The sequence below is a fragment of the Melospiza melodia genome, chromosome 2 (assembly GCF_035770615.1).
Source record: "Melospiza melodia melodia isolate bMelMel2 chromosome 2, bMelMel2.pri, whole genome shotgun sequence".
Classification (NCBI taxonomy): domain Eukaryota; kingdom Metazoa; phylum Chordata; class Aves; order Passeriformes; family Passerellidae; genus Melospiza; species Melospiza melodia.
Genome location: NC_086195.1, coordinates 15,235,759 through 15,258,603, shown reverse-complemented (window position 1 = coordinate 15,258,603; position 22,845 = coordinate 15,235,759). Strand labels below are relative to the sequence as shown.

General features: G+C 44.7%; 2 protein-coding genes and 1 long non-coding RNA gene across 7 annotated transcripts in view; 2 read left to right on the top strand and 1 right to left on the bottom strand.

Moving 5' to 3' along the window:
- CNKSR2 (connector enhancer of kinase suppressor of Ras 2) overlaps positions 1 to 12,874 on the top strand; it is a 206,348-nt gene extending 193,474 nt beyond the window's left edge. For 3 of the 5 annotated variants that reach the window (XM_063182551.1, XM_063182546.1, XM_063182559.1), the window contains 2 exons: positions 7,875 to 8,071; positions 11,109 to 12,873. In XM_063182551.1, coding sequence (XP_063038621.1) covers positions 7,875 to 8,071; positions 11,109 to 11,324 — 413 coding nt within the window. In that variant the 3' untranslated portion in view covers positions 11,325 to 12,873. Of the gene's footprint in view, positions 1 to 7,874; positions 8,072 to 11,108 lie in introns of all 5 variants that reach the window. The other 2 variants (XM_063182554.1, XM_063182572.1) reach the window with 2 other exon arrangements.
- Positions 12,875 to 13,842: 968 nt separating this feature from the next.
- On the bottom strand, positions 13,843 to 17,633 carry KLHL34 (kelch like family member 34). Its single transcript, XM_063182532.1, has one exon. It carries the CDS (start codon positions 16,794 to 16,796, stop codon positions 15,009 to 15,011), a length of 1,788 nt encoding a protein of 595 aa, XP_063038602.1. The 5' UTR covers positions 16,797 to 17,633; the 3' UTR covers positions 13,843 to 15,008.
- A 159-nt stretch (positions 17,634 to 17,792) lies between these two features.
- Positions 17,793 to 22,607, top strand: LOC134433831 (uncharacterized). The gene is made up of 2 exons (XR_010031749.1): positions 17,793 to 18,250; positions 22,498 to 22,607. It is a non-coding gene; the product is annotated as an uncharacterized LOC134433831 (long non-coding RNA).
- Positions 22,608 to 22,845: the final 238 nt, after the last annotated feature.

The following is a 22,845-nucleotide window of genomic DNA, read 5'->3' as shown; positions in this document are numbered from 1 at the left end:
TTAAACTAGAGCCTTTTTAGGCAGCTTAATGAGCAGAGTACCATATCCAAAACCAAGGAAGGATGCAACTATAACCCTACTGCAGAAAACTTCTGCCACTGATCAGAATTCCATTACTTTGGGAAGCTTTGGAGTGACTTCATTCTTATGCCCACGAATATAACCTCATGAAACAGCAGGACTGTGAGCAGAGGGAGCTACAGATGCTCATTTGAGGTGTGCAGGAGCTGTCAAGAGGCAGCACGAGCAGATAAAGTTAATTATTCCCTCTGTGTGTCCCCTTCTCACTAACACAATGACCCCTTAGCTGGCACCTGTACTTCACTGCTCAGTGCATGTCAGGAATGGCTGAATGTCACTGTCAGCTGCACAATGCAGATCTGCAGGAGAGGGTTTTTCCTTAGTTTTTCCTCAGTTTCATTCCAGCTGTGTTTAGTAAGCAATTCCAGTTGTGTGGAAGGCTGCAGAGATGTGGCTGAGGTGGGTGTGGGACTCAGAGCAAGAGCAGCCCAAGTGTCCCATGAAGGTGGAGGTGGCACTGTGAACGTGCTCCAGCCTGCAGCTCACACTGCAGCAGCCAGCAGGGCACAGGAGCCTGTGGGGCCATGGCTTGTCCTTCAGATGTCCCCAGAAAGGTGACTCCAGTGGAAAAGAGATTCTCAGGGATCTGCTGATCCAAAAGGAAAACTGTTAGTGCCATAAGTAGTTCCCAATAAGAATTAGGCCTTCAGTGCCACAGCAAAGGCTTGGCATCTGTCAGGCCTGGCAGAGGCTAGGGCTGGATCTTTTAAAGGTGGTACCCACCTGATTCTGGTATTGAACTTGGCTGTAGTGGAAAATGCCTGAAATACCTTCAGATATCTGGCATTTGGAAGATGAGTTTTCCACTTGCTTGCACAGTTCACTTTATTTCAAGAAACCCAATTTATGCTCATGCATGTGAGAGGAGAAGCAGGCTGGTACCACAGGGTGTAAAACTGCAGCAAGTGCAGGACTCTGTTGTGTTGGTGCTTTCAGTGAGCACCCTCCCTAGGGAGTATCTTCTATTGTCTGCAGGCTTATGTAACAGGAGAGAATAGAAACTGTGTATAACTATCTTGGTAACCAAAAATACTTCCACTTTAGAGGAAATTATGGTATAAAATCCAGATTTAATACCTGTATTGAATAAATATAAAATAATAAATACAATAAATATAAAATTTAATGATACTCCAGCTACTGAAGTTTCACCAAACACATGGATCAAAGCTTGTTTTTAAACAGTGCTCTTCCCTTCCTTGATTCAAGACTTCTGGAAAAGTCCTGCATTTTTACAAACACAGGGGCAGAAAGGACAGAGGATCACATGAATCAGAAGAAGGCAGGGAAAGGGAAGCAGTGCCAGAGAGAAGGGTTGCAAAGGTTGGATACTGCTCAAGAAGCCCCTGTTTTGCTTTTAGTTTAGCTTTAACTCAACTTGCTTAAACTTTTCTTCAGTTGTAGAAAACATTAATATGCTCATGTGTGTGTGTTTAGACATATATATATACATATATATATATAAATATGTGTGTGTGTGTGATTACAGGTGTAATCACTTATCCAGTCAGACCTTGATGTTAAAGTGGCATAGGACAAAGCATAGGTATCTTTTGTACTTTAACAGGGAAATTGTTCTATTTTACCTAGAGCAGATGATTAGCTGCTGTTTCCATGCAGATCTGCATTTTATTGCACCTCCTGCCTGCTGTACCATGCCAGGCTTAAATACTATGTTGCTTCTTCCTTTTCTCAGTAATTAGGGATGTGACCTGTAACATTTTCCTAGGAGGAGCTGACTTTCCATGTCATTGTGGCTCCCCCACACCTGTGCAGGAGTGACATCATGCACAGCCACAGCTCTGCAGACGCCATCTCCTTTAAGCCTTTCATTGATTTCACCACTTTGTTCCTTTTAGATTGTGGAGGGGGAAGGAAATACATAGCTTAGTCTGCCAGCCAGCCATCTAAATAATGTTAAAAATTATCAATTCCTGAATATTTGTATTTAAAGCATTTGGGTATGTCTCACTCTTGGGCAGTTTGGACTCTAAACGATTAACCTGACCAGCAGCAAAGATGGATTTAGGCTTTGCACTGAGAAACCAACTGCTTCTCGGGAGGATTTCCTTTCTCCCCTCCACTGCAACACTGCTAAAATCCACATCCACTCTCCTTTCATCCTTCTTTTTCACCTTCTATCTAGTACCTAGGGGGATCCCTTCAGTCTCTCTCCTAAGTGTTCCTGGGGTTTACAAGCCCAGCCAGACTCTGGCAAACTGTGGCCACAGCCCTTGTCTGCCTGTTGGCACAGCTGGGGCTGCAGAGCTGCTGCAGGAGCTGCCCCTTCCCAAGGGCTGCAGAGCTGCTGCAGGAGCTGCCCCTTCCCAAGGGCTGCAGAGCTGCTGCAGGAGCTGCCCCTTCCCAAGGGCTCTGCAGGGCTCTGTGTGCTGCAGGAGCTGCCCCTTCCCAAGGGCTCAGCAGGGCTCTGTGTGCTGCTCTGCCTCCCTGTCGGTGAAACCACTGCAGGCCCAGGCAGGTTTGATGGTCCCTGTTGGCAGAGAGAACCTGAAGATTACAAATGCTTTCTTGCTGCTGGGATTATATCAGTTTTTAGTTAGCTTGTGGCAGACCAGGGTGTCTGTCCCCAGCATAGACACATCAGGGTCAAGAAGGCAAAGGGAAAAAAACCACCCAGAGGTTTGTGCACCCAAGGCTGTTTTATCTAACTTGAGACCATTTCCCAGAGGCCTGGGATGCTTCTTGTTTTGGGGGAGTATTTATTGCATTTACTGTCACTCGCAGAAAGTCTCTGGGACACTTGAGGTAAATGCCTCCCCTGCACAAAAGGTAAAGAAAAAGGTGTAGCTCTTAAATTGGAATCAAATCTTTGGGATTTGGAGGAAGAAAATAATGTGGCAGCTGTTTAATAATGTAATTAGTGATGTATCCTAACAAAATTGCCTCCTTAATATCCTGAGAAAGCTGAGGTTAGCTGGTTCCTCTGCCAGAGGGAGTGAGCTCACCGAAAGGAGTGAAAATGGGAATTTAAATTTCAGTGGAGCCTGGAGATTTCAGTCTGACTGTGCCTTGTTCTCTTCCTGTCGCAGACTTCAGAGCAGCTTGGCTTTCTGGGGATTTGCAGAGGGTGGCACTTCTGCTCAAATGCAGGGCTGACTGCAAGGAGAGGAGTGGGCGTGTGTGAGAGGAGTTGCACAGCCAAGGAAAGTGCGTCACTGAGCAGAAAAGGCAGCAAACAGAAACGAGGAGAGTGGGAAATGGAGAATTCCATCAGGATGGCAGTGGTGTCCATCAGTCAGGATGAGAAGTCTAAAGGCAATGGGGTTGAGCCTGAGTGGTGTCTGGAGGCACTGGCAGAGACCAGAGGGGTCCCAATGAAGAGCTTTGATCCTTGAAAAACATCACCTTGTTGGCAGGGTAGGTGACAAAATTTATTAACTGTCCTTACACAGGCAGTTCTGTTCACTCAGCCCCACCTGAAATCATGGGCTCCTCTGGTACCTCACTGAAAGACAAAAACCATGCAAGATTTTGGCAGCTTGAGCTTTAGCAGAAAAGGGAATCACAGAAATGCAAGGACCTCCACTGAAAACTGCTGGAGGTTATTCCATCTATTTAGAGCAGATTTATGAGAAGTGTGTGCCTAGAGATTCTCTGTGGCCAGAGAGCAGTGTGTTAGCCAGCTGGGCTGCAGTGACCTTCTGCAGGGTTCTAATTCAGTACCATCTTCCTGAATCATCAGTTTACACAGACCAATCATCTCTTGATCCATGTAAATACCAATGGTAACTTTCTCTCTGGTCACTTTTCACAGAAGTACCTTATGATCTTGGTTTATAAGAGGGAAATAATGGAAAGATGAATTGCCAAACAGAGCCAGGAGGTGATTACACTTTAGTACATCACAGAGCTTGGTGCTTGCTCTTTTCAACAGCAAGTGGCAACACAGTATGAGAAGTCCCACCAGTTCTTTCCTGAATGCCAAGAACCCAAACACCTGTTGGAGTTTTACCTAGTCAGCTATAATCTTCATCTCTCCCTCCTGAGAAAATGTAAAAGTCGTTACAAACATTTACTGCATTCTAAGAACTGAGGGCAAAGTACAAGAAATTCAGAAACTTTTCCTATAGAAAGCAGAATAGTGAAAAATAATAATAAACACAATGTTTACTAGACAAATGTACTCATTGTCTCCAGAACTGAAGCAAATAACTTTAGATTCACTTGAAGACAGCAGGAGCTTCTTTGTAACAAAATTCAGTGCCTGTATATTCTTGCATTTGGAAGACAGGGCTCTCACCAACTTTAGATCCCATGTGCTGCAGTTTTGCAGCTTTATTTCTGCTCCTGAGTTACAGAGCTGTTCAGGCTTCTGTGGGGCTGGGGACAAAATTAAAGCTTCAGAGAAGACACCCTGCTTTTCAGCAGTATGTGGAAACTGTGACCTGTACAGTGCACTCAGAGAAACAGGAAAGATACAACCCCCTACTCAGCAGCTGAATGAGTGTGAAAAACAACTGTTGTGTTGGCTGCTGGTCTGAGGTCACCTGCAAATCCTATTAGACCACATTTTCTAGTTAAACAAAACATTACCAGAGGTCTTATTCCTCCTTAACGAGACAGCTATGCTATAAAAGCATGACTTGCATGCAAATCCACCAGTTTTAAAAAAGAAAACATGTTTCAAGCTCAGCTCTATATCTAACAGAATACCTCAGATGCTTTATGGTGCCAAGGGTTTCACCAACACCTACAGGAAATCAATCAAAGGCTCTAACAGAAGGCTGAGGGAGGGGAGCTGTGTGTGTAATCTCATTCCCGCCCACTGAGAGCCATTGAGAGCAGCAGCACCACCTTCAGCATTTCTCTGGAAAATATTAAGGGCTTGGGATGTGTTCTCATGCCACCCACTGCCATCTCCCCCACCATAGGTGAACAAGGCATCTTGCCCTCTTTAGAGCTCTCCCAGCCTCAGCAGCAGCAAGGCATTGAAGGGACTTGTTTTTCTTCCCTCCTCTTTCCTCTTTAGGAAATCCTGTCCCCTTTTTGACGTGCTGCTCACAGTGACATCACCAAGTCAGTGACAGAGTGTGGGGGAGGCAGCCCCAGCCTGTGGAGGTGATGTTCTGATGCCTTCCAAAGACCTCCTGCCAGAGTTCTGCTGCCCAGCCCAGCCTGTGTCCTGCCCCACAGTCCTGTGCCCTCCCTGAGCAGCCTCAGAGCTGTGCCCATTCAGGGGAGGGCAGAAGTCCTGTGTCCATGCTCCCTCTGAGCCCACATGGAGCCTGTCCCAGGGGATGAGCCCAGGCCAGAAGAGTGGGGAGGGAGGGCAGGACAATCCTCCCTGGCACAGGGTTTGTAATCACAGGGGCCATGTTGCCATCCAGGTTCATTAAAGGCCCTTGCATTCAGTGTTGAACCTTAGGGTTGAACTCAAAGGCTCTATTGTGCCATGGTGGGGAGTTGCTCTGTTTAGGAAGCCATGGGTTTTTGATGGCAAACCTGGTGGGGTGGCTGGCTGCCAGTCCAGGCTCTAGATCACTCTAGCAAAGTGAATTTAGATGTTGTGGAACCAAAGTGCTGGCCTGCTGCTTCAGCAAGCCATCCCTGTCCTGATCCCCCCAGGTACAGCCTTGGCAGTGCTGCTGGGGAAGGGACACCTGAGGGAGGATCTCTTTTGCCTTGCATAGCAAGAGATGAGGAGAGAGAGAGAAACAGGTGTCAGATCCTCCTGTGTCAGACCAGGAGGGAGTTTCCCTTTGCCCTTTAGCAGATCACTCCCTTCCACAGCTGTCAGACTGGTGGGCATCAGCATTCAGCAATAGGAACTGATAGAGAGATCCCAAACTTCTGACCTCATTGCTGCATAGACTTCTCAAGAAAGCATAAAAATCAAGACCACAGAAGATTTTAACCACTTTCTAATTATTCAGCTGCTGTATGTTTTGCCCTTTAGCCTATTAGATTTAGTTTTAATGAATTTTATATAGTTTAATTAGTTTTAATAAGAAAGAAAATTACAAGAAAACGAAAAGCATCACATTTCTATTTTATTTCAGTTCTGGCCACCATTGACAGTGATGAACCCTGCTCACCAAGCAGGGTAGCACAGGATGGGATGATTTAGGGAGCTCAAAATAATTCCATCAATAAAAAGTCTCCAACCCTTCTTCACTTCCATATCTCTTTAAAAAAATTAAAGTGTGTGCTTTAAAAACATTTCCCTTCTAAAAGGCCAAAGGAATAAACTGATGAGAGATGAAGCAAGATTAGTTGCTGATTGCAAAATTCTTGGATTGTATAAAGATCTGTACAAATGCAAACACTTCTTGTGATGTGAGATTTGGGTTCCTGGAGTTCTTGCCTGAGCCTGAGGAGAGTTGTTGCCCTCCTGCATAGCATGGGCTCAAGTGGGAGGTGGCCTCAGGCAGCTCTTGATGGACTAAAAATGTCACTTCTAAACACAAACTGCTTCTCTCTTGGTGACTGATAACAAGCCCTCTAATCCCCTGAGGACACTGAGGCTCTTTGCTGAAGGGTACTTCTGTATGTGGGAAACTTTCAGCCACTGGAAATCACTGTCTTGGGTCAGTCACAAGGTGAAGCTGATGCTTGGAACCAAGCAGCCTCCCTGCAAGAGCTTCTGGGAGAGCCTCTTGAGGCCACAGGCACCACTGTGAGAGCCAGGAGTGCCTGGGGAACCCAAGGCTCTGGGAGCAGCCAGGAGGCCACAGGCAGTGCCTGGGTGCTGCATGAACCTGTGTCAATGTGCAAGGGACAGCAGGGACAGAGTAAGGGACACGGCCAACACTGCCCCAAGGGCGGCCCTGGCTGCTCCTGATCCCCACTCTGCTAATCCTGGCTGCACTGGTGCTTGCAAAGCTTGTACAGAGTCACCAAAGAGTTTCCTCTGGGGGAAACATTGTGTGGAAGGTTGAAGTGGTTTGATGTTGTCTAAGTGAAGAATTTCAAATGCTCATATCAGAGTAACACTTCATGCCCAGCTTTTGCTTGGTTTTGTTTTTAAAGAAGCAAAACCTTTCCTTTTTTTTTTCTTTTTAAATGCTGTCAGTACTAGTTAGAACGAATATTTTAAACCTGTGATAAATAAATACTTCTCATATTTCTATATTTTGTTATAGTACATTATAAATATTGATTTTTTTTAAACCAAACCATAATGCAAACAGCTCTGTTTTGCTTTGCCATGCTGCCAGGTCATGCTTGTGCTGTTATATTTAGTCTCTAGTTTGCTGCTGAACCATGAGATAATAGTAAAGTAACAGACCAGCATAAGTGACAGCATTACTGACTATTGTACAACACTGCTGAGTTCAAAACTTAGAGACAAAAATAAGTGGACTATCTTAGGACATGTCATTCCAGGGCCAGCATCAGATATTCTTGAGTGCTGTTATCAGCATTTCCAGTCTGAGATGTGATCCCTGATGGGCTCCTTAGCAGGGGCTTCCTCTGCTTGTAACAAGGAGGTCACCAGAACTAAGTAACTGCAGTACCAGAGATCTGATTTCTGGTAGTAAGTCACTGCACCTTGCACTATTTCTCTTTTTTCCCTGTTTCTCTGCATATCAAGTTTATACATTCTTGAAAGTTTTTCCCCCTTTCTTGTGAAGGCAATAGCCAGAAGGAGCAGTGGCAGCGCTCCTTTCTAGGACTTAGGAGGTGTGAAATATTCTCTTTATGGTCTAGTTAAAACTGTTAAACATTTGGCAAAGGTTTTTGATAGGTCTTCATGTAATCACATTAATGATGCATTGTTGCTTTCTCTATTTCTTCCTCCTTTTTTTGTTTTCCCCTTTGTCTCATTACAGTTGAAACTATAGAGGAAAAAACAGCAGACTCCTTGCAAGATTTGTACAGAGCCTTGGAGCAGGCCAGCCTGTCTCCTTTAGGAGAGCACCGGATTTCCACTAAGCTGGAGTATAAGAAATCTTTTATAAAGAGATGTAGCGACCCAGTAGTCAATGAAAAACTGCACCAGCTGCGAATTCTGAAAAGCACTTTAAAGGTGAGATAAAGCAGGGAGGAAAAATCCTGCCCCAGGTTTGGATTGGGCTGTATTGTAAGCAGAGATTATTGTGTGCAGCTGGAGTCCAGGCTGAGCCCCAGTGTGCAAACAAGGGAGACATGGGGAAGCACTGCTTGAAAAGAAGAGGAAAAATGTGCCTGGGAGAGCAGTCAAAGTGAGGGGAGGATCAGTTTTAATTTCTTTATTTTCTTGAATTTAATCTCAGTCAGCTGCTCCTCCTCTAGCTAGCTTATCAGAAGTTGACACACCAAATTATTGGAGGAAACCTTAATCCCTTTTTTGTCCCTGAACGTTTTGATTTACCAAAACACATTCACTTTGTAATTGCCAAAGTCTGAAGTTAGATAAAGCCAGCCTTTAGAAGGGAACAGTATCTCTTGCAACACTTGTCTGTTTTCTAATTGATGAGCTTGTCCAGGAGGAAACTGTGTGCTTGCTTTCTGGTAAACTGATAGGATCATTGTATTTAATCAGTAAGATTGATTAAATAAGTGATGATAATGATAGATTTGAAAGTTTATCTGGTAATTTTAAATGTACTACAGCTCTTTTAGCCTCCTTGTCAGCTTCCTTTGTTACAGCAGTTTCAGTTATGCCCTGATAGAGATTTCAGCAAACAATATGCTGGATTTCCTCAGGGACCCTGTTAACTATATTAAATTACCACATTTTAAGCCACCAGATAATTTTACAGTGCATTTTGTAACAGCTTTCATCAAAGAGGGCTTTATAAACATTAATTAATTTAGTTTTCTATCACCTAGAGAAGCATTTAGACAATATTGTTTTCAAGCTGTGGGGCTCCCATCCTGAAAAGAAATCCTACATGTGCTCAACTTTCTGTACTGTATCATCTCCTGAAAGGCAACTTGCATTATTATTTTGGTATGCAAGTCTTTGCAGGATTGAAGGCTGGCAAAACAGGGCAGCATTCACAGCTGTCCATGACTTCTACAAGCATGAGAAACTGAAACAAAATCTCAGTGCCCTCACACACATCGGGGTGGCAGGAGGGTCACACCGTGGTTGTGGGCTTGTCCCACGGTGGGGTCACACCCCACAGCTGTGGTGCAGCACCAGCAGCCTGCTGCCGTGTGAATTGCCTCTTTGTTAGTGGTTTTTGATACCTGAGATGCATTATACCAGTGGCTTCCTGCAAATGAAACTGCTTTCCTTTAGGGAAGTCCAAAACACAGCACAGCCTCTTGATCCAGCAGTGCTTGTGTTTGTTCTTCTCTGGAACTTCTTTCCTTTGGACCAAGCAAACAATTTTTTCATTCTCTGACCATGAGCTGTATTTTCTAAGCCTGTCAGCACTCTTGTTTGGACTGTGATTGGTGTGAATCATTGTTATGTACGTGAGACCAATAATGGGAAATGCAATGGCAGCAAGGAGCAAAGACAGATAATTGTTGTTTTCTGCACAGAGCAGCAGTGTAGAGTGACACATGCTTGGTTTGCAGTGACATCATGGTAACTTGTGACTGGCTGTATTACAGCCCAGAGCTCCACCTCTGCCATGCTCTTGGCAATTGTATCAAGCAGTAGCTGCTGCTATTACCCAATCAATTAGTCTTTCTTTCCATCACTAACTTTGATTTCTCCTTCCTGAATGCAGCCAATTGCACTGGCCTGTTGGCACTGATATTCTGAACTCTCCTTGAATTTTATCCTACATAATAATATCCAGAGACAGTCCTCCAAACTGCTTCTGGCTCCTGATGTTCTATCTTCTAAGTCATTAATGAAAGACTCCTGTGCTCTCTATCTTGTGATAACGCAAAATCATTCTCCTGTCATTGAGTATGAGCAGCCTTGGCTGGTAGTGCAGAGGTGTGAGACCAGCCACAATCTGTGAGAAATAAGTTATGGCAGCTCAAGCAGAGATCTGGTGATCAGGAGTTCCCATGGTTTCTTTTCCACAGCTTGCTCTCAGCTTACCCTCTCTTTCTGGAAATGAGTATTCTAGCAGGTAGTGTTAATTTGCTGTTGTTTGCACAGCAGTGGAAGCACTGTTTATGGAAGATGTCTCTGACCCTTCTGATCTGTCCCATCATGCACAGCTTGGTATTTCCCCTTGCCATGCTACCCAGAAGGATTTAACATACTCATAGCATGGACATGGAAAATGTGAGTTAGCCATGAGGAGTGTGAAACCCATCTTGCAGGGGGCTTGGAGGGGGAATTGCTGGTGGCCAGGCCATTCCTGTGCTGAGGAGCAATGCTGGGAACCATAGGTGTGTGTTAGCTGTGTTTCCAGTGATTCTGGCTGTGGCATCCAGCTTCCTCCACTTGCAACAACCACGAGCGGCTGTGGGTACATCTGAGGCTTACTGTGACACTCAGCTCCATGAGCAGTCACCAGAGAGTGTTCATGGTACAGTCACTTCCCCTGCCTCCATGGGGCATAATGAGGCACCAGCAACTGTGTTATATTTTCCCTTTTTCTGCCTTCTCTCTGCCACATCAGTGGTAGAAGAGGTTGCAGCCAGCAGCCCGTGGCATGCAGTGGATCTGCAGTGAAGATGAGCTCTCATTCCCTGGGACTCCTTGCACAAACCTTTGCAGTGCAGAGCTGAGGTGCCCCATGGCAAGACTGTAAGGAGGTGTAGCTGTGCTGTGCCTGTGTCTGCATCCCACACACCCACACAGAATTTCTGATGTGATCAAGAGCAAACAGATGGCACTTCGCTGTGTGAAACCCATCCTGAGAAATGCAAGCAGCTAACAGTAAACAGCGCAGGGCTTTGTCTGAACAAGGGGGCAAGTTGGGGAATAGGAACTCTCACTGAGTGTTCTGGACGAGGCAAAGGAAGCCCAAGTCCCACAGGGGAATGTGGGACACCCTGTAGAAAGGCTCCTGTGTGTGAGTGCTCAGAGATCAGATAGTCCCTGTGCTTTCAGGGGCTCTGAGGCTTGAGCTGTACCCCCCATTCCCTGCTTCCACCCACATGATTGATGATGTCACTGACTGATCTCTTGCATTAACTCTCTGCTTGTTCCTTTTCTCTCACAGGCCAGGGAAGGAGAAGTAGCCATTATAGATAAAGTTCTGGATAATCCAGCCTTGACGTCTAGAGACTTTCAAGAATGGAAGCAAATGTACCTTGATCTCTTCATGAACACCTATGAAAGCAGCCCCCGGAGGGACTCTGTTAGTGCCTCATCTGAGGTTGAAGCACTTATAGGCTCCTTAGCACACACTCACTCTTACATAGAAACACATGTATGAAGGTCTCTCTTTCTGTCCATTTGCTACACCCCAGCCCTTTACTTAAGTGCATAAAGTAGTTTTTATATCAATATGTGAGAGCTCTAGTAAATTATATTTTAATGTTACTCAGTTGTGTGAAACCTTCAATGGTCAGCGGTACCACTTCTTTAATGAGGATTTGTATATTTTATATGCTACCAATGCTCTGCTTGTGTTTACCTTCTGTGAATTAAAAAAAAACATAATCTTTAGCTATTGAAGAAAAGGATTTAAAAGCATTTTTGGAAGACTGTGGCCTTCATGCAGGAAGTTCCACATGCTATAAAGCTTTTGTTATCAAAGGTCATTTTTACAATGATATTTTATATTATATAATTCCAGTATTGCATTGCATTTTTGGAGTGCAGGTACTGTTTTGGTGGTGGAAGAAAACCAATTTTTATATTTCATGAGAAACTCTAGGAGTTTTCTTAAATAACAGGGAAAAGGTGTAATGCAGCTGTTGTGTTTCAGTTTTGTCAAACACATAAAAGGGTAAAAATCAGCAGACAAAGAAATTACTAATGTGAGTTTAAGTGTCAAAAGGTTAGGTCTTATTTCCTTGTGCTTTTTTAAAGCCTGCTGCTTAGGTTTACCACCATTGCAAAGGGATGCTGGTTTGTATTATAATTAAGACCAAATTGTGTGTTGTCTCTTAATCGCATTAGGTTGATTTACAAAAAAAAAAAAAAAGAAAAAAAAAGTCATGGTACTGTGATTGATGAAGCTTTTGCACTGAAGGTATCAGTATAATGTGCAGATTTTGCAAAAGAGAAAATACAGATTTTCAACATCATTGGTAGCAGCATTTCTTTAGCCCAGAACAGCAGCAGTGGAACAGGTTTCCAATGAAATGCTTCAAATCTGAGATGCTTTGAAGATTCCGACAATAGAAAAGGAGTGAACAGGATTTTTCAAGTAGTTTCCTGTGTGTTTTCTGAGCTGTGAAATTTGGCTGTATTGTATGCAGGGATAATGTGTGATGAGAACAGAATTGAGCATGAAACCTGAAAAATAACCGAGGAGTAAAAAAGCTTCTGGTTTGCTTTTGAAGGGAAGGGATGTCTCTGGGCTCTGCTGAGTTCACAGGCCAATAAAAATGTTTTAAACTTCCATGAGATTTGTTATCTGCTGAAGACAACCCAGTGAATATGAGGGGAAGTAGCTCCTTAGAGTTAGGCACATGCCTGAAATAAAAGTGGGAGGGAACTCTTAAATCATATGTTTACTTTTCATGAACTTGGTTCTGAGAAATGTTAAGAGCATGACACAATATTTCTGCTGCTGTTCAGTATTTTGCTGCGTAAGTAAGGACTCATGACATAATTTAATAATGCTCATGTGGAAAGAAAAAGCCTACTTTATACTTTAATGAGTTGTACTCTTAACCAACTTGAGACTATTGCCTGTACAGCTCAGTGAATGTACTTTAAACTTTATGAACTCTGATATTTCCTGGCAGTTATATCCATGAAGGGATGAAGGAAAGAATGGATGGATATATTCTCTCTTTCTCTCTCTTTCTTTCTTTCTTTCTTTCTTTCTTTCTTTCTTTCTTTCTTTCTTTCTTTCTTTCTTTCTTTCTTTCTTTCTTTCTTTCTTTCTTTCTTTCTTTCTTTCTTTCTTTCTTTCTTTCTTTCTTTCTTTCTTTCTTTCTTTCTTTTCTTTCTTTTCTTTCTTTCTCTTTCTTTCTTTCTCTCACTCTCTCTCTTTCTCTCTCTCTCTCTCTTTCTCTCTCTCTCTCTCTTTCTTTCTCTCTCTTTCTTTCTCTTTTCCCCCCTTTTACTTTCTTTTCCTCTTTCTATCCCTCATTTTATACCTTGTTATTGCTTTTGGATTGCAAATGTTCTGCAGATTTTGCACAACTGTACAGAAGAGTGGCCTTTCTGTAGCCCATTTTCAGTAATCCTATATTCAAGTTGTCTGGATGACAAATCATGTATTAACATTTGTATAGAATTCTGGATCCAGTGTAAGATTTGTACTATTAGAAGAATATTGTTTGTATAAACTGGACATTTATTTACTGCATGGGTACTGACTTGTATATTAAATTTGTGAGGTTTTTGTAAATTTCTCTTAAAAATGCTTGACTTGAAATGGATTGTGCTATTGTTCCAAGCATTTAGATTCTCTTGCTATTGTTTTACTGGACCAAAAGTAAATATATTCATATGAAAAACTCTTTATATCTGATGGATGTATATGCATATTGTGTAGTTGATTCCTTGTCAAAACCAAGGCAGTTCAGAAGACTTAGATCTGTTGCTATGCAACAGCCATTCTGCCTGCACTTTACATTAGTAAAGTTAGCTTGATTGCTTTAAAGGTGAAAATTCAACATTACAGTTTTTTAAGCTAGTCTAGTGACAAAGAACATGTGTCCTCTCCATTGTGCTGCCTTCTTTTAAGACTATTAAATGTTCTTCTATATATATTTTTATTGTATTAACTCTCAGCCTAGAAAGGGAACACTGTAAAAATGAAGTACAATAAATTTAGCTTTTAAAGGAACATTTATGGCTCAAGATTCACTTTACTCCATACCAGATTGATTCTATGGCATCTGACCATTTTGTCTGCATTTCACATATCCATGTATCTTAAAGTGCCCCCTTGTGACTTCAAACACTGCCAGTGTGGCCAGAAGGGAGTGACACTATTGCTGATTTGTATGTAGGCAGACAGTGAGTAAAGACTTCTGAAAACCTTCAGTTACCTCCCTCCCCTTTGTACTCTTTGATGAAAGTAAACCTTTTCTGACTGCAGGGTTCTGTCATGCAGCAGTTCAACAGCAAGGAAGCATTTTGCCCTTATGAGCAGGTGTGATAAAACAGTAAATGGTGCCAATGTAAATGCCAAGGTGTCAGTGACATCCTGTTACTCCTGTGAGAAGCTTCTTGGAGGCTAAGGATAAGGATAAGGATATCCACTCAGTTCTTGCCATCTAAGCTAACACAGGGCTGGGACACAAAAGAAATGTACATCACCAGTAGTGTGCATCTTTAAAATAGCACAAAATAAATATCTGGAACAGATGCCACTGAGAGAGAAATGGCTTCTATCAAACAAACACTGTTTTAACTTTCAGCTGTAACTGAATCTACACAGTGAAAATTCCATGCCTCTGTCCAGTAATTTCATACTGGTTAGCTAAGACATTCTTGCCTAGTAAGTAGTATATCAAATAATACCTTTTCCTTGGCAATACTTGCTACTAATTCTTGCAGGCATCAATTTTCTAGTCTTTATACAGCTCTCTTTCCTTTTGCTTAGCCATAGCATAAAACTCAATAGCACTTACCAGCTGGGAAAATTACCTCTGATTAAGAAAACAGAAAAGACAGATTATATTTTTTAATATTTGAAAAATCCCACTTGCAACACCTACTAATTGCTATCTAGGTATTATCCAAAAGTCAAGGATTACAATTCTCACTCATCACCTCTCAGCAAGCTACTTGCTACATCCTTGCTCAGTGAGATCAGCTTCCAGCTTTATAAATCCTAGATGTGTTTCCTGTGCTGGAGCCAGATTTTCTTGCCTGTTTCCACCAAGCATTTGGCTTATCCAAGCAAAACTTCCACTCTCACATTCAGAGCCCCTGCAATTTTCTTCTTCTCCAGGACTGCCCTGGGATGGACATTCCTCAGCATGGGAGCTCAGCAGCTGGGCAGCTTCTTCTGGTGGCTGTCACTGTCCTGCTCCTCGGCCACCTCGGAGAGCTGGAGCACGGCACACTGCAGCCCACACCAGGGCAGAGGGGCCTTGCAGATCTCCTCCCAGCCATCGTTGTCGATGTCATAGCCAACCACGTCTTGTGTGGAGACCTCCAGGGAGTTTTGCCACTTCTTTCCCCCAATGAGAAGAGCTGTTTCCTCCACCACTGCCAGGCCGTAGGAGAATCGATCATAGACCAGGGGTTTCAACCGAGTCCATTGGTTTTGATCTGGGTCATACCTTTCTATTTCAGAGAAAGGTTCATATAATCCCAGAAAGGTGAATATGGATCCCCTGATTGTTGCCATCTGATGCCCAAACCGAGCAATGCTCATTGGGGCACGTTTCACCCACTGCCCTTCAAGTGAGCTCAGAGAATAAACGTCATTGCTGGTGCTGGCTGGGGCCGAGTACTTGCCCCCAGAGATGTATATGGTGTTCTTGCAAACAGCACTGGCATGACCATGGATCCTGCATGGCAAGTCCCTGGCCTTGGTCCATCTATCCCTGCTAATATCATAGACTTCCACAGATGAATGCAGCGACCCGTCCTCGCCCCTTCCACCAATGGCAAAGATATTCTTGCCTAGGACACAGCAGGAAAACTGGCATCTCTTTTCCAGCATGCCCGTGATTTGGGTCCATGTGTTAAATCTTGGATCATACCGATGGACCTTGTTTGTAACCAATAAGGTCTTTCCAACTTTAGCATCACCCAGGGTACCAGTTTGTATTTCCCCCCCCAGGACATAGAGGAAGTTCCCCACCACGCACACACTGTGGTTCTGCACCCTGTCCTGCAGCTGGGTGAGGGTTCTCCATTTGTGGTTGTAAACATCAAAGGCCACCACATCGGTGACGAGCCCCTCACTTGCTGTGCCTCCCCCCAGCAGAATGATCCGAGTTTTCTGGTTCCTCAGCGTGGTGGACTTATCCTGCAGGACAGGCTGTTTGTATACAGATGTGTGATAATTTATTGCTTTTATGATCATGCACTTAATACCTGCTGAGAGGGACACTTCTGACTGGGTGTAGGTTTTTCTCAGCTCTTCCACTGGGATGAGACCATATCTTATGTGCTCTAAAAGGCTGCTTGCATGATCCAGTCTGGATTTATCCCGCTTCAACCACAGCAGGACAAGATTCAACAGGCGGCATTCTTCCACCATGGGGAGATCTGCTGATTGAATCACTGCTAGCAAAGACCTGAAGTTCAGCTGGAGAAGTCCTGACAAATCCAAGTCCAGCAGCTTCCAGACATTTTTGATAATGTATTTTTCTGCAGCTGCTAGGGCATCTGGCAGGTAGAACTTCCTGGCCACGTTGGCAGAGTAGCAGCAGTTTTCCAAGGCAAGATTTTTAACCAAGTACTGATTGCACAAGCTGATAGCATCAGTCACTTGCAAGTAGCTTGCAGCTTCCAAGGTATCCTCCAGGCTTTCAAAGGAAAGGGGCAGCAAGGATGTGTAAATGAAATCCAGGATGTGCTGGAGCCCAGTGGGTGAGACAACTTGTAGGTGAATGACACTGGCTTTAGACTCCTGGGTATAACTTTTGAACATGGCTCGGAAGTAGTCACTGGAGCATGCCAACAAGGACTTGTGTGCAGGAAACTCATTTTCTTTCACTTTCAGCAAAATGTCACAGAGAAAGCCCTCTGATCTCAGGCTCTGGTATTGGGCGAGCACGGCAGTGCAGTGTGCTTTGCAGTAGGACAGGAAGTAGCTCATGGCAGACAATGCAATGTTTTTCCCTTGAGCTATTAGAGCTAAAATGCAATTAGATATTGAAACAGCTGCCTCACTCAACAGCCATTGCTTGAATGCCCAGCAGACCTCCAGCTGTTAGAGAAAAGCCCAGCCAACCCAAAAATACCAAGTCAGTCTCTTGCCTAGCATAGGGGGACAGTTAGTAGTTTTGTAGTGAATTCAATTCATTCCTTTATAGAGAAAATAGCTGAATGTGTATCAGCTGTAGGATGCTTACTTTTCTTGCCTCCACACGTTGCACAAAGATGAAGGGTCCACGGTTGTGCCCAGCACTTGCTTGGCTGGCCATCAGGTGACAGATGAGGGAGCTCGATGACGGTCCCAATCAATGGCTCTCCGTGTCTGTTCGGCCGTCAGCCCCAACCCTTCCTGCTCCACAGTCAGATCCAAGGGATCCTCTCTGCCTGCCAGCACGTGGCTCTGAGCACACACAGATGAGAAGAGAGCACCGACTTTGCTCCTCTTGTTTGTATTTTGAACTCTGATCAGTTGAGACGTCACCAGCGCGGGTCAGCAGCTCCTTTCCGTCCCCTTTCCGTCCTCTTCCCGTCCTCTTTCCGCACGGCCCTGGGAAGCCTCGGCCGAAGATCAAATCAGCACCCAGGGATTATTACGGGAACATTTTCTGAGCCCATAAATCTTTCCCCGGCAGCCACTAAGACAACCAAAATACCGTGATTAGTCACTGGTCCGATTTGACATGCATTTCTGGCTCTTTGCTTCACGTGACACCTCCGTGGCTCACAGCTACCAGAATAGCCACAGGCTCATCCCCTTGTCCCCCTCGCCTGGGAGCCACCCCGGGCGGGTGAGAAATGGGGCCAGAGGAGCTTCCAGCGACAGCCACGGCCAAAGCAGCTGACTTGGAATGACCTGGCTGGAAATCACAAGGGTAACACATTCACACAGAGTGGGGACAAAAATAGATTCCCCCAGTTTGGCCATAATAAACCAAATTCTGTTTATAGAGAGGGCTTTGCATAATTGTGCTCTCAGTTACCAGCTGGGAGCAAACCCAGAGCCCCCAGGAGTGGGCCAGCGCTGTCTCGCTCAACTTTCTCACTCTCAGTTTGTCCTAATTAGAAGCACTTATTCAGGGATTATCCCTGATTTTCACCTGTGCACTTCAGGGTCTAATTTCTACCAGGAATAGCAGCTCTGGGCAGGCTACACATTCTGACGTCTTAAAGCTTGCCTTTATTTCTTCTTTTTTTTTTTCCTGCGTAACTCTGGGTGAAGATGTTCAGGAATTTCCTCCAGACACCTTTTTTTTCAAATCAAACACCCTCAGCACTTGCAGACCTTGCCAGGGTTGATAAATGCCTGATCATTTTGCTGCACTGTGAGCCAGCAGACTTGGGAACAGAGAAGGATCCCACAAGACTGGAAAATTTCACTTTTTGCTTAAGCCAAAGGTAAAGCCTTTTTACTGTATTTGTTTATATTTATTTATATGATGTCATTAAATTCTGGCTTACCCCTGTAGCTGAGCAGTGTTTGGAGCTGACTGGATCCTAATATGGGCTGTGCATGCTGTGTGACTGTTCCAGTGAGCTTAAACTGTCTTGCTAAACAGACTGATACCTACACATGCTCTGCTCTGTTTGTGGGGAAGGACTCCAAAAACATCACTTTTTGTTGCTGTAGAGCTCTGAAAATGGATTTCTTGCTTGAATCCACTTCCCATCATGACATTATAGACCACAAATCAGGATCTTGCCCTTTGCTAGCAACACAACATGTGTGGGCAGTAGGGATGAAGGAGAAAAGGGATGCTTGCTTCTTTTTCCCAGCAGTTTTGCCAATGTCCAAGCTGGGACAACTCTAAGGTATTTCAGGTGTTAGTGAAACTGTGCAGGTGATTCCAAGCTTCAGTTTTGATACTTCTCCTGTTCTGGAAGTAGAGAACAAAGGCCAGGTACCTCTGTCACCCTTGGCAGTCACAAGTCCTAGTGATGAGGGACCAGGCCTTAAATGCTCCCACTCTTAGAGGTGCTGCTTTCCCCAGTTAAACCCCGGCAGGTACCAGATTTCTATAACATGAGATGCAGATAAACCTCCGCTGTTTTGAAATAGCAGGTGGGCACTGCACATCACAATTTCCCTGGACCCTGAGATGAGAGGCAACAGTTCCTGTCCTCCACCAACCTTAGCTTGTGCTGCCATAAGTGCTCTGACACAGCCAGAAGTGCTGCACAGGGAGAAATGGGGAAAACCCAAAACCAGAGCAGCAGAGAGGCCTCTGTGGCCCAGGCCAGGCTGCCAGCCTCCCTCACTGTGTGGCCTCCCAGCAGATGTAGCCCAGCAGAGCTGAGCATGGCTGGCTGGGTGCCTGGGGTGCAGCACCAGGAGGGATCCTGGGCACAGAGCAGCGCTGCTCTGCTGTGGGGCCAGGGCCAGCAGCCCCAGGGCACTGCGGAAGGGCCACATGTGCTGGTACCATGGAGTACCTGGGGGCTGAGGACACATAAATCAATCCACTTCCCCTGCATCCAGATTTGACCAGAAAGAGGTCAAATGTATGGCTTGGCCAACTGAGGGTATTGCCAGCAGCAGCCAAGGAATATTTCTGACCCCCATGTGACACTCCTGCCTCCCAGGTGATGCACGCCAGTCCAAGGCAATGTGCCTTTTCCTCACCCCCAGCAAGGCACTGCCTGGTCTTGCACCAGTTTGGCTGGAATGTGTAAAGTGCCAGCACAGCTCCAGCCACAAGATCTGTAATTTCAGAGGCCAAACGAGGGCTGAACGTCCCTGCCTGTGCCTAGAGTGACTCCATGTTAATCCCATCAGGTGTGCATCACTTCATTTCTGTTGAGGAAGATGAAACAGGAAAGCCTTATAAATATGATTGCCTGGCAAAATATTTTGAGAATATAGAAACTATAAGCGAGATTGAAATGAAAGCAAGTTTTGAGATCCCTTAGTTACTGAACAACAGGAAAACAACGGTGTGGCCGGCTGAAGGTAATCCCCTTTTGATGAAACAAGACCCTCTGCTTGCAGACAGGTCCAAGAGTCCGAGCAGACCCTGCCAGCTTGGCAGAAGAGGTCCAAAGAGTAGTTTTTAGGGTTTAAAATGTAGCATAGTATGGTAATTTAGTGATTCTTATAAGTTGTATAGAAATGGTATAGGATTTGTATATTGTACTACATTGGTTAAGTGAGAATCAGAATATTCAACACAGATGATGATTTATTGTATTGTAACGGGAACTTTGCTGTCTTACCTCTTAGCTCTTACCTCTTGTCTCTTACCTCTTGCCTTTTATGCTCTTACCCTCTCATCCTCTCTCCCCCTCCCTTCTCTTGGGCCTGAGCTGTGGCTGGCAGCTCCCAGCAGGGCCCTGCACCCAGGCCCTTTGCAACAAACCCCAAATCCCACCAGGGCCCTGCACCCAGGCCCTTTGCAACAAACCCCAAATCCCAGCAGGGCCCTGCACCCAGGCCCTTTGCAACAAACCCCAAATCCCAGCAGGGCCCTGCACCCAGGCCCTTTGCAACAAACCCCAAATCCCAGCAGGGCCCTGCACCCAGGCCCTTTGCAACAAACCCCAAATCCCACCAGGGCCCTGCACCCAGGCCCTTTGCAACAAACCCCAAGTTCCAGCCCTGGCTGCAGAGATCTCTCGTCTCCGTCCGTCCCGACCGTCCTACCCCCCATCAATCCTACACCTTTCCAAATGAATTCCAGCTGTGGGTGGCTGTTTATACAGGTCGGCTTCTGGAGCTGATTTAACTGATTTAACACCAGTGCCAGGTAAGCAGGTCCCATAATTGTATGCAGACTTGCTGTGCTATTCTCTCTCAGACCTACTTCATCTTCATGGCAAGTCAGCTAATGGAAGTAGTAACAATCATGATCCTTATAAAGCTGTTTATTTGCCTGGAGATTTTTTTATCCTTTGGCTTATAATTGAAATAAAACCTCATCCTTTCCAGTTCCTTGCTCTGGAGTGATAAAAAAAATTATGATTATCAAAATGAGGTTTTTCCCTGCTTCACTTCCAGGCAGTTAGCCTTGTCTAACTAGGGAGCCTGCTCAGCCAAGACCCTCCTTTGTCAACAAACAAATTATCTTCATGCAGAAGCTCAGGTCTGCAGCACCTTTGGAAGAATATTTAATGTCCATTAGTGAGAGAACAGATGGTGACTAAACAGCTGACTTACAAATCTCAGCACCAGACCTAGCACTAAGTGGGATGCAGTGAAACCAGGATCTTATTTTCCTTGGGCATAATTTGGAAGATGAGATCTAATGTTTGACTCACTAGATGATGCTTAAAATTAGGGAAATATTAGTGTTTCAATGATGCTGATTTGTTGGGAATAGATAATACATTTTTAATCATGTGCATCATTTAGACTTTAAATTAGATTTAGATTTCAGGCTTTCAGCATATTTTCTGTTGAAGTGATTGCTCTATTACAGTAGGCAGCCTGAAATAACAAAAACATTCAGATGTGTGCTGTGAAAAATGCTGGCTTCCACATATGCAAAGGTTTTTTGCTATACAAAATTGAAAAATGGCCCAAGTTGCAATGCCATGTTCAGTTTAATATTGCAAGTAGGCCATTGGTTAATGAACAATTGAATCATTATTTTAAATGTTGCCCATTATTTTTTAAGGGTAAAGATTATAGAAAGAGTTGTACAAGCTCATTACTAACAAGTGCCTTACTGTAAAATATTTGTTATAAAATTCCACAGCAGAGGATTACCAGGCTACATTTTGTTCCAAAAGAAATCAATGCAGTGCAGAGGACAACAGAGTAAATATTTCAGATGCTTCATAATGTACAAATGAACAAATAACAGCAAAATGAGCCAAGTAATGAGTATAGCCATACAGGTTTCCTAGAAGTGCTAATCAGAAAGATCATATTGATTTAAGTTGTCTTGCAGAAATCGTTGGACTACAGTCTGTTCTTCATCCTTGAATAATCATTCACAGTAGTATTTGGGTCAGCACATCTATTTAAAGCAAAGGATGTTTAGCCCAGGAAAGCAGCTCTTAAGAGCAAAACAGTAAGAGGGAGGAATTTTCTTGCAGCTAAAAGCAGTGTCTGGTGAATTATGTCTGGTACAAAAGCAAAAGAGAAGGTGCCAGCTTGCACGAGGTGGGCTTAGCTGTGAGGGTTCCATGGGGCAGGGGGAGGCTGGGGCTGCCTGTGGCTTTAAGCAGTGTCCCAGTGGTGCCCTGTGCCCACTGTCCCTGTGCTGGGGAGCAGCACCAGGCAGAGCCTCCCCCAGCCTGGCAGAGAAGTTCTGCAGACCCTCAGCACCCTGGGTCCATGCCTGTGCCACCCCAGAGGGGTCTGGGGACAGCCAAAGCTCTGAGTGCAGGGCTCTGTCTGCCCGTGGGGAGGAGAGGCTTGGTAGGGTCAGCAGCCAGAGCAGGGATCCAGGCAGGGCTTGCTGCAGGACCATGGCTGCTGGGCCATGGCTGTGTGGCACTCCTTTGTGCTCTGGAAAAAGAGGAGGAAAGGAGGAATAACCCTGGCACACCTGGGCTGGGAGTGGCCATGTCCCAGATGGGGCACTCCAGCATAGCTACACCTGTGCAAGAAAGCATCCTGTGTCAGATTGTGAAAGGCAACATGAAATACCAGACTTTCAATCAGACAATGCCTCATTTATTTCCTCTCTCTGTTTTTTCAGGTTTTGTTTGCCTCCCATGAAGACAAAAGCTGTTCAAGTTTCCACTGCCATCTCAGTGGGTTAGACATGAGCTTCCCTGGTGAATAAAAAACAAGTTGGAAAATTTTAAACTTGGGTTTCCTACTCCAGAGCAACTGCAGTGGGATGAGTCAGGCACTGCAGACACAGGATAATGAAAGAGAATGTGTATTTTAATGAGCCCATTTCAGAGCAGATGCACTAATAGCTTTCACAGCATCTCCCAGCTGAGGGTGGAGGGCTGCTTGGGGTTCATCTGTTCCTGTCATGGCCAGGTGGCACCAGAAATGCTCTGCATTGAGCCCTGACTTTCACCCTGGGCAAGCAGGG